Raw genomic sequence first — 9477 nt, 5'->3', positions numbered from 1 at the left:
TCAGGAAGCAGCCGCGGCTGGAGCACTGGAGCTGCGTACATGGCTGGCCCCGTGGGGAGGGGCCCGAAGAGGCTCCTCACTACAGCCCAGCCTGGCTGGGTCACGGTCAAATGGTGTGGGGGTGGGGAGACCAGGTGTGGGGACAGACTATCCCTACAGACCTTGGGCTCTGAAGACTGAAGGGTTTCCTCTCCCAGCGGCTCAGTCCTGGGCCCCTTCTGTGCTAGATCAGGGGCTGGAGAAACACAGCCCTTGAAGAGGGAAAGGGGTCTTTCAGAAAAACCAAGAAGCTCCTAGAAGCCTTGCACTCTCGGTAGTTTTAGTCACCCTTTGAGAGGAAAATAACGGTATTTTCAAGGCCAAGTGGATGCTGATTTTTACCAGTTCTGGGATGGCACTGAGAAGCAGGTATGCCTGACATGAGGACCCCAGCGGCCATCATCTACTCAGTTATTCTTCCCAGGTTCTCTGAAAAGAACACCCAGGCTGCAGCCTGAAATTCTGAAAGAAGTGGGAGGGGCGGCATTGACAGGGGATTCCAAGAGCGGTGAAGTCAGATCTGCCCTGTGTCCTGCAACTTTAGCTGTCCTGCTGGCTCCGCCAGCCTCCAGGACCTGAGAAGGCAAAGCTGACTTTGTTCTGATCTTTATCTTCCAACTAAAACCATGCCTGACAAATAGTAGAGTCCTGCCCAATAATTAAGTGACTGAACCGAACTTGGTTGGGTGTTTTGCTTGGGAAGGGGGCATCTTAGTCAGGGTTTCTGTGCTGTGATGAAATACCACGACCAAAAAGCAAGTTGGGGAGGAAAGAGTTTATTTGGCTCACACTTCCGCATTGCTGCCCATCATTGGAGGAAGTCAGGACAAGAACTCAAATAGGGCAGGATCCCGGAGGTAGGGGTTGATGCAGAGGCGGTGGAGGGGAGCTGCTTACTGGCTTTCTTCCCCTGGCCTGCTCACCTGCCTTCTTACAGAACCCAGGACCGCCTGCCCAAGGATGGTATCACCCACCATGGCTGCCCCTCCCTTTGATCACTAATTGAGAAAATACTTTTGTAGTTGGATCTCATGGAGGCATTTCCTCAGCTGAGGCTCTCTCCTCTCTGATGACTCTAGCTTGTGTAAGTTGACACAAAATCAGCCTACTGGAAAGAGGAAAAGAAAAGAAAAAAGTTTGTCAGCAAGAGAGGTGTCTTCACTCCCCTCGGACAGCTCCGGCATCATTGTGTACGCTTGTGAGCTCGTATAAAATGCAGTTTCCTGGGACACATTAGAACTGCTGGATGGAGCATAGCCTATTCTGAGAAACTCTTAGTTCAAAGCCCCTGGCCGCGGTTCTAACGGTACACCGGAGTTGCTAGGATACTGGATTCGACTTTTGAGCACGGGACTAGTCTTACAATGGGAAGGAGTAAACGGGACAAGCTAACAGGGACCTGACAGCGGTCTCCCAGAAGCCCGGATCTGAGCCCCTGGCCATCTCAAGGCCAGACCATTAGGGAAGGGCCAAGAGTCCGGGGCCACTTTCAACTTGGGGGACCCAGAAGCAGGCGCATCGTCATTGGCCAGGGCGTGGTGGGGCGGGACGGGGGGGGCGTCCCTTTGGCCACGCCGGGACCGCCTCGTGATTGGCTCCTCCCCCGGCTATAAGGCGGCGACCGGCCAGTCCGTGGGAGCGCGCGGGAGCGCACTGCGGGGGCGGCGGCTCGGGGAAATAGGCGCGCGGAGGCCCGCGGCCGGGCGCCCATGGCGTTCGCGCTGCTGCGCCCGGTCGGCGCGCACGTGCTGTATCCGGACGTGCGGCTGCTGAGCGAGGACGAGGAGAACCGCAGCGAGAGCGACGCGTCGGACCAGTCGTTCGGGTGCTGCGAAGGGCTGGAGGCGGCGCGGCGCGGCCCGGGTCCCGGGGGCGGGCGACGGGCAAGCAGCGGCGCGGGCCCGGTGGTAGTGGTGCGGCAGCGACAGGCGGCCAACGCACGCGAGCGGGACCGCACACAGAGCGTGAACACGGCCTTCACCGCCCTGCGCACGCTCATTCCAACCGAGCCGGTGGACCGAAAGCTGTCCAAGATCGAGACGCTGCGTCTGGCGTCCAGCTACATCGCGCACCTGGCCAACGTGCTGCTGCTGGGAGACTCGGCCGAAGACGGGCAGCCGTGTTTCCGCGCGGCGGGCGGTGGCAAGAGCGCGGTCCCCGCCGCCGACGGCCGTCAGCCGCGCTCCATCTGCACCTTCTGTCTCAGCAACCAGCGCAAAGGGGTGAGTGCACAGCATGCCTGCTGCAGCCAGATCATCAGGGTTGGGGGCGGGGGCGGACCTCCCAGGAGCAGGGACCCCCTTGGAAGCGACCTCGGAGCGGCGGTGGTGGCGGTGTCTCATGCCCTAGAATTAAAGTGCCGCGGAGCCTCTTGCTTAACCCACAGACAGAAAGCGTATAGGGAGCTCCGGTCTGACTTAATTGCACCGTGAGAAGTGCCCGCACTCTGGGATCTTCCTCTTTGCCTGATGCTCGCCCTCTGGGCAGGTAGCTGGTTGTTCCCTCAGTTATCCCTGAGGCGCTTCAAATAAGGGCACTGCCCACACTTACAGGAAGCAGGCTATGGGCTTACTAGGTAGCAGGCATCACTCTGAGCTAATATCGTCCCTAATAAACTGTTCCAGATCCTAAGGCTTGACCCAACAGTAGGAGACTGAGAAGAAAATGGGGACATCTCTACTCCAGAGCCTGAGGTCCCAACACGTGTGCAGGAAAGGGTCCTTGAAGAGTGTCCAGCCCCAGAAAGATAAAGGGTTAGGAAGGGACACCATTGTCTGCTTGTCTCTAAGTTAAGAGACTGGCTGGGCACTGGGGAGCCGCAGAAGTCTCTGAAGCCTCCTGGCCAAAACTGCCCAGGCCTGCTTGGCCCCTCAAACTTCCACTCTTTCCAGCCTGGGCTTGTCTTACAGCGAGGAAGCCTGCCTGTGTGACTTAAGTCAACAGCTACTGTTTACATCTGGAGAAACTGAGGCTCAGAGAGTCTTACCTTACTTTCCACGGTCAATGAGAGAAAGATCATGGGGGTTGTATTTAGTCCCCTTCAGCCCAGCACGCTGGTTCTCATAGCTCCACCCTGGGAAGGCCTCAGTGGCCTAGCTTCAGACCAGCCCTCTGGCTCAAATTCCCAATGTCTTCCCAGCCCGCAAATGCCTCAGCTTCTCTGAGTGAGTCTTTTTAACCTCTGACTGGTAGGTACCCTTTGGAGGGTCTCTGTCAGTACCCCAGGCTGGGGAGGGAAGTCAGAGCTGGGCCTTCAGGTGCACACCTGGGATGAAAGGCTAACTGTACACACCACTCCTTTATAGTCATCGGGGTCAGGTTCCCTTAGCCACCCCCCAGCAGCTGGCTTCTGTTGGCTCTGAGAATGTACCCAGAGAGGCAGATGAGGTTCCTTGCCTTCCAGGCAGGGGCTCTCAGGACAGCATCAGGGGCAGAAAGGAGGATGAAGATAAGGATATTATGGTTTGATGGAACTTTGAGAATCCAGGAGAAGCCCAGCCCCAGAGTGAGGCTGAAGAGCTATGCTGATCTCTAAAAGATGTGTGGGAACAGAGGCGGGCACGCGGATGAAGGGTGGGAAAGGGTGTTTTAGAGCATCGTGGCAGGCCCTGGGGTTTGCAGTCATGGTCTAAGGCCGTGGTTCTCAACCTTCCTAATGCTGCGGTCCTTTAAGACAGTTCCTCTTGTTGTGGTGATCCCCGCTCCAACCATGAGGTCATGTCGTTGCTACTTTGTAACTGTCCTTTTGCTACTGTTATGAACTGCAATGTAAATGTCTGTTGTGCAGGATATCTGATATGTGACCCTTCTGAAAGGGTCATTGCCCCCCCCAAGGGGTTGTGACCCACTGGTAGAGAACCCCTGCTGTAGAGAAAGAAGTGGGAAGATGTTAAAGGCGGAGGTAGACCGTCACGGTGACAGGAATCTTCCAACAACAGCTGTGCTGGACACTCTTCATTGAAGTCCCTTAAGGAGCAGAGGGAGCCCTGTGGCCAACCCCACCGGCTAGGACAAGGCTGCCTTGCCTGAGGTGCCCAGGAGCGGTAGGGCAGGATTGACACTCTGGCCTGGCTAACTGGAAAGTAGGAAAAGTAACAGTAGGAGGGACTGTGCCTGCAGACTGCCGAGAAGGTGCTGTGCCCACGACCACAGCAGTCAGAATGGGGGCTCCTTTGTAACACTGGGGGGACTGTCCCATGGTTCACAGTGACTGGCCTAAGCCTGACTGCTGCCTTGGGATCTGTCTGTGGGATCAAGAACCCAACCAAATTTGGTCGTCGAAGCCATGCTCAGTCACACAGGCTCCTCAGGGAATAGGCCGGGGGGGGGGGTGATTCTTGCCAGTGCTAGCCCCTCCAGGATTTGTCTGGAAGATTCTAGGTGTTTGGGTGAGTCCCTGCAAGGTCCCCTGTCCCCAATCTTTCCTAAGCCACTCCTACCCCTCTGATCCTGTATGGTCTGAGGTTGGGGGTCGCCATGAACACAGTCCCTTGCATCCCTTCCTGCTCGGGGATGAACTAAGACTACCTCTGTGGCAGCAGAACCGAGAGGAAAGTTGACTCTTATCTCTGCCTTGTTTTTCCTTCTGTCAACGGGAGTAGAGCCGGACAGGATCCTTTTTGAAGCTGGTGTGCCCAGTTCAGTAACAGAGGACTGACAAGGTGCAGAAGGTGCCCCTGGAGGATGTGGTCATCATATTCTGAATATTTATTGACCACTCGCTGTGTTCTTCTGTACTGAGCTCTTCTTGGTGGGTGTGGTGACTCACTGCAACCCCAGCTACCCAGAAGGCTGAGGCAAAAGATCCCAGGTGTAAGGCCTACCTGCAGGGCAGCTTAGTGAGACCCTGTCTCGAAAAGTAAAAACAAGACTGGACCCATAGCTCAGAAATAGAACACTGTCTGCCACAGACGAGGCCTTGGGTTCCATCCCCAGTACCACACACACACACAAAAAAGCTTTACTTGTTGGCATGTGTCACCTCTGTTAGCTTGTTTATCCTGTAAAGTAACACCCTGCTACAGTTGAGGGAAACTGAGGCTCCATCCGGCAGGGCATCCGTGTTAGAGCAGCAGTCTGGACCACTTGGGCACGCACACACTCTGGACCTGATTAAACCTCTTCCTGGGGTTCTTGGCAGTGGACACAGCACCTGGGGGGTGTCCATTCCACAGATGAAGAAACTGAGGTTCAGGAGGGTGAACTGTCCCAGCATTCCCACGGAACCCAGTTCTCTGCATTGACCTCCAGACTTAGGGTGGGAGGTGGTGTTCCTTGTCTCTGAGGACCTAAGGGTGAAGGGGAGGAGGGTTCTGTCCCCTAGCCTCCCTCTCCCTGCCCCATCCACCCTTCTCAGCTTCTCCTGCCAGAGTCTGTCTGAAAAGCCCAAGCCCCAGGCTCTGCTGGGACCATGGCCTCAGGCCTCAAAATAGCCTGCCTGTGAATGAACACGCTGTCCCTGGGCCCGGAGAGCCTCCAGGGAGGCTGGGCTCACATCTGGATGGATCTGCCCCAACCTGAGCTGGGGCAGAGGCAGGAGGCAGCAGAGGCAGAGCTTGCAGATGGTCCACTGGGTCTCTAGATGAGCTGAGGTCACTACCAACACAGCCTCTCCCAACCGACGGAGCACTTATTGTGTGCGATATTTCATTCTATATGGGGCCTGGAAGTGGGGCAGCTTGACAGGCAGTGGGGTGCTCCCTAGCTCTTACCAAACAGCTGGTGTCTCTGGACTGGAATCCTCAAAAGAAGGAACGCTAGGCACGGGCTTGTAACCCCATCCCTCAGATGAAGGACAGCTGGAGCAGATGGAGTTCAAGATCTACCCAGGCTACAGAACTACATACTGTCAGAAAGCAGGGAGACAGAACCAGGACTGTGATCTCTCTTGTTCTCAGTGAGGGTCTAACCTATGGCCAGCCTGAGCACCTTGGTGTGAGGGCCAAGCCTGAAGGACTGATGGCTTCAGGGACTGCCACCTTTAGCTTGAAGAGGCACTGATTGGCATCTGCAGGCCCCAGCCCCGGGCTGGAAGAATGCTGTTTTCTGCCACTTTGTGGGCTCCAGGCCTGACAGGGAAGCAAAGGCAAACATTGCCTCCCTCTTTGCTTTACTCCAGGGAATGTCCCAGACAGTAGCAAGTGGGAAGCAATCATAGAGAAATCTTGTCAAAAAAGTGCCAAGGGTATGCTGTCTGCACAGGAGAGACCCTGGGTGGAGGCAAGAAGGCCAGAACCCTGTCTGATTTTGAGGGTGGCCTCAAAAACAGTGGTAGGGCCTGCACATGCGCACACATACACACACCTACTTCACAGGCAGCACCTGGAACTGCCAGGGGGCGTTCCTTGCCCTCTAATGTAAGATACACTTTACACTGTGTGAAAATCATATGGCTTTGGAGTGTAGTTCAGTGGTAGAGAACCTACTTGGCATGTGCAAGATCCTAAATTCAATCCCCAGCACCTCCTGCCCCCAACATGTAGATGTGTGTATTATATATGTGTATTCAGTCTGGAGGTTTTGTTTTCGTTTCTGTTTTTTGAGACGAGGTTTCATTATGTAGTTCTGTCCGGTTTGGAACTCACTATGTAGACCAGGCTGGCATGCCTCTGGGCTTCCAGGCATGTGCCGACACACCCAGCATGTATTAGACTTCTTAGGCAGAAGATCTTCAGGTGGGAAAGGAGTGGGTAAGTAAGCTGTTGTAAAGGAGGGGTGTCAGGGGCACCCTTTAGCAATGCTCACACACATACTTGCCTCCGTAAGTGGCATTTGCTCCCCTCAGCCCCTGCTGTTGTCCCTAAACACTGTCTCACCCCATGAGGCTCCCTGACAGCCCAGAGTCTCTTCTGCCTCTTCAACAGAGAACTTATTGTGTGGCTGAACTTTATCAAGTCTCTGTTGCTGGGCATGTAGTTAGTTCCCAACTCATTCCTGACCCCTCTTTCTCTCCTGCAGAGTAACCGTCGTGACCTTGGGGGCAGCTGCTTGAAAATGAGGGGTGTAGCCCCCCTCCGAGGGCCTCGGCGATGAGCCTGGGTCCCTGCAGTGTTTGCTTCAAGAAGGACTCCAGAGAAAGAGGCCAGGAGCCAACCCCTCATTGGACAGGGGAGAAGATTCCAGAAGCCCAAACCACTCCTTTGTGTAGGGACCAGAGGACAATGGCCTGGACACAGGGCCCAGCCTGGAGAGCCACGAGGACCATCTAGCCATCCAGCCCTAGCTGGTCAGGGACAGGGCAGAAAGTTCAGAACACCAAAGACTATTTTTGGAAGAGTGTGTGTGTGTGTGTGTGTGTGTGTGTGTACATGTGAATATGATATATGAGAGAATTGGTGCGGTTAAAATAAAGGTATTTTTAAATAAATGATGCGTATCCTGGCTAAGTAAGGGGAGGGATGTGGACAATGGGACAGACCCCTCTCTAGGACTTAAGATTGTCACAGCTGTGGCAAAGGCATCTCACCGTGGATGGGAAGCTATAGGCAGACTTTCCTCCCAGTCTTCCCTTGGTTCATTGTTATAAACACCTTTGGGTAGTGACCAAAGAAATTCACATTTTATTTATTTTTGAGTAAGGAATAGAACCATGGTTCAAACCAAAGCTACTAGCAGGCTTGTGGTGGAGTCTGCCTCCACCAGTCTCTCTTCAGGCTTCCTGTCACGGTGTTTTTGTGATGCCCGCCTGCCCCTCAGTGGAGCTTGCTGCTGTCTGGGTCAGTTAGGAGAAGGTCCCGTTCTTCTGCTTACGATGCCTTCCGTGAGTGTGTCTCAGTGTGACACACATGCCACCCAGCCCACATGGTTGACCTCAAGTGCAGAAGGCAGAATCTTACCTGGGAACGTCTTAGTTTTGGAAACTGGTATATGACAGGTGACACCCCGAGGTCTGTCTGCTTTTAAAATCCAAAGCAGGGGCCATTGAGATGGCTCAGCCAGGAAAAAAAAAAAAAAAACTTGCCACGGAGCCAGGCAGTGGTATGTACTCCTTTAATCACAGAACTCAGGAGGTAGAGGCAGGAGGATCTCTGTGAATTCTGTAAGTTTGAGGCCAGTTTGATCTACAAGAGCTAGTGCCAGGACAGGCTTCAAAGCTACAGAGAAAGTCTGTCTTGGAAAACAAAAACAAACTTGCCACCAAGCTTGACAACCTTTGAAACCCACATGGTGGCAGGAGAGAACAGCCCCCCACAAGTTGTCCTCTGACCTCCACAACGTGCATACACACAAAATAAAATGTAACAAACAAAAGGGAGGGGCAAAGCAATCCTTCCCCCTCCGGGTGATGGGCCAACAGCCCTGGGAGACAGTGTCCCGGTTTCCCCTTTGCAAATTCATCTGAGACTAGGGCACAGACAGCCTGGCCACTCGAGTCCAGGGAAATCAGAGGTTCTGGTCTCTAGCTCAGCCTAGTTGTCTATGAGGCCAGGATCAGTGAAGCTCAGAGCAAGCAAGGAGGAAGACTTGGAGAGGCAGGACCAACCAGGCAGCCGCCCTTCTCTCGGCGAGGGACATTCACACACCTCTGTTATGCTCTTATTTAGTGAGCACGTTTCATTGCATGTTTACTAACTGCTGGCTCCCACGCCATGTGCTCTGGTCCTCTGGCAGCTGAGAAGACAGTAGTCAAAAGCCAGCTGTGTCAGTCTCCACAGGATCAAGCCTAACCCGCCCAGCCCTCTGTAGACAAAACAGGGTCGACAGGGGGACCAGAACTGTCTGCCCCTTGTCATACAGGCTGGGACCAGTGGTGCAGCCCCACACTTACTCCTATTAGCATGGGACATGAAGGAGGCGGGTCCCCCAGGGGCCCTGCTGCCCAGGAGACCTACCCCACGCCCTCTCCCTCCGTGTTCCAGGGACACTGGTCTCGCCTGCCCTGTGTCCCAGAGCGCCCACACTTCCACTCTGGGAGCTAATTAGGAAAGCACATTGCTCTCCCTGCGCCTACCCTGCTCCAGGTACCGCAGCCTCTGGCAAAGCCACAGGAAGAGGACTGTGACCTTGTCAATGGCAGGAAACCTGAGAGGGGGGCAACGCAGACACTTGGGTGCTCTGGGCTGGAAGCCCACTTCTGCCACCAGATTTGCTGGGTGACCCGGGAAATGCTGCTTGACCCATCTGGGCCTTCCCAATCTCTTAACAGGCCCTAGCAGGAAGAAGAGAAAAGGGAGTGTTTTGCTTTGTGCAATGTTTTTTTTAAAGAGCTCTGGGATAGTGAGCAATCAGCTCCCATTGCATCAAATAGTAAGCAAGAAAAGGCACACACACCTCCCTCAGCCCCCCATCCCCACAAGACAACAGCGATGAAAAGTTTCCCTGCGGGTTCTTCCTGGAATGTCCTGTGCTGGTTTCTAGCTCTGCAGAAAACAATAAATACAGGTTTTTCCACTCATCTTTATCATAAGAGTTCAAGTTCTTCGTGGCTCTAAAAGCATC

The 9477-nt window shown here is 54.4% G+C and overlaps 1 protein-coding gene across 1 annotated transcript; it reads left to right on the top strand.

Moving 5' to 3' along the window:
- The first annotated feature begins 1696 nt into the window (after positions 1–1696).
- Tcf15 (transcription factor 15) lies at positions 1697–7384 on the top strand. Its single transcript, XM_057781631.1, has 2 exons — positions 1697–2261; positions 6997–7384. Exons 1-2 carry the CDS (start codon positions 1749–1751, stop codon positions 7069–7071), a joined length of 588 nt encoding a protein of 195 aa, XP_057637614.1. The 5' UTR covers positions 1697–1748; the 3' UTR covers positions 7072–7384.
- Positions 7385–9477: the final 2093 nt, after the last annotated feature.

Source organism: Chionomys nivalis, chromosome 9, assembly GCF_950005125.1.
Source record: "Chionomys nivalis chromosome 9, mChiNiv1.1, whole genome shotgun sequence".
Taxonomy (NCBI): Eukaryota; Metazoa; Chordata; class Mammalia; order Rodentia; family Cricetidae; genus Chionomys; species Chionomys nivalis.
This window is presented reverse-complemented; position numbering and strand designations above follow the sequence as displayed.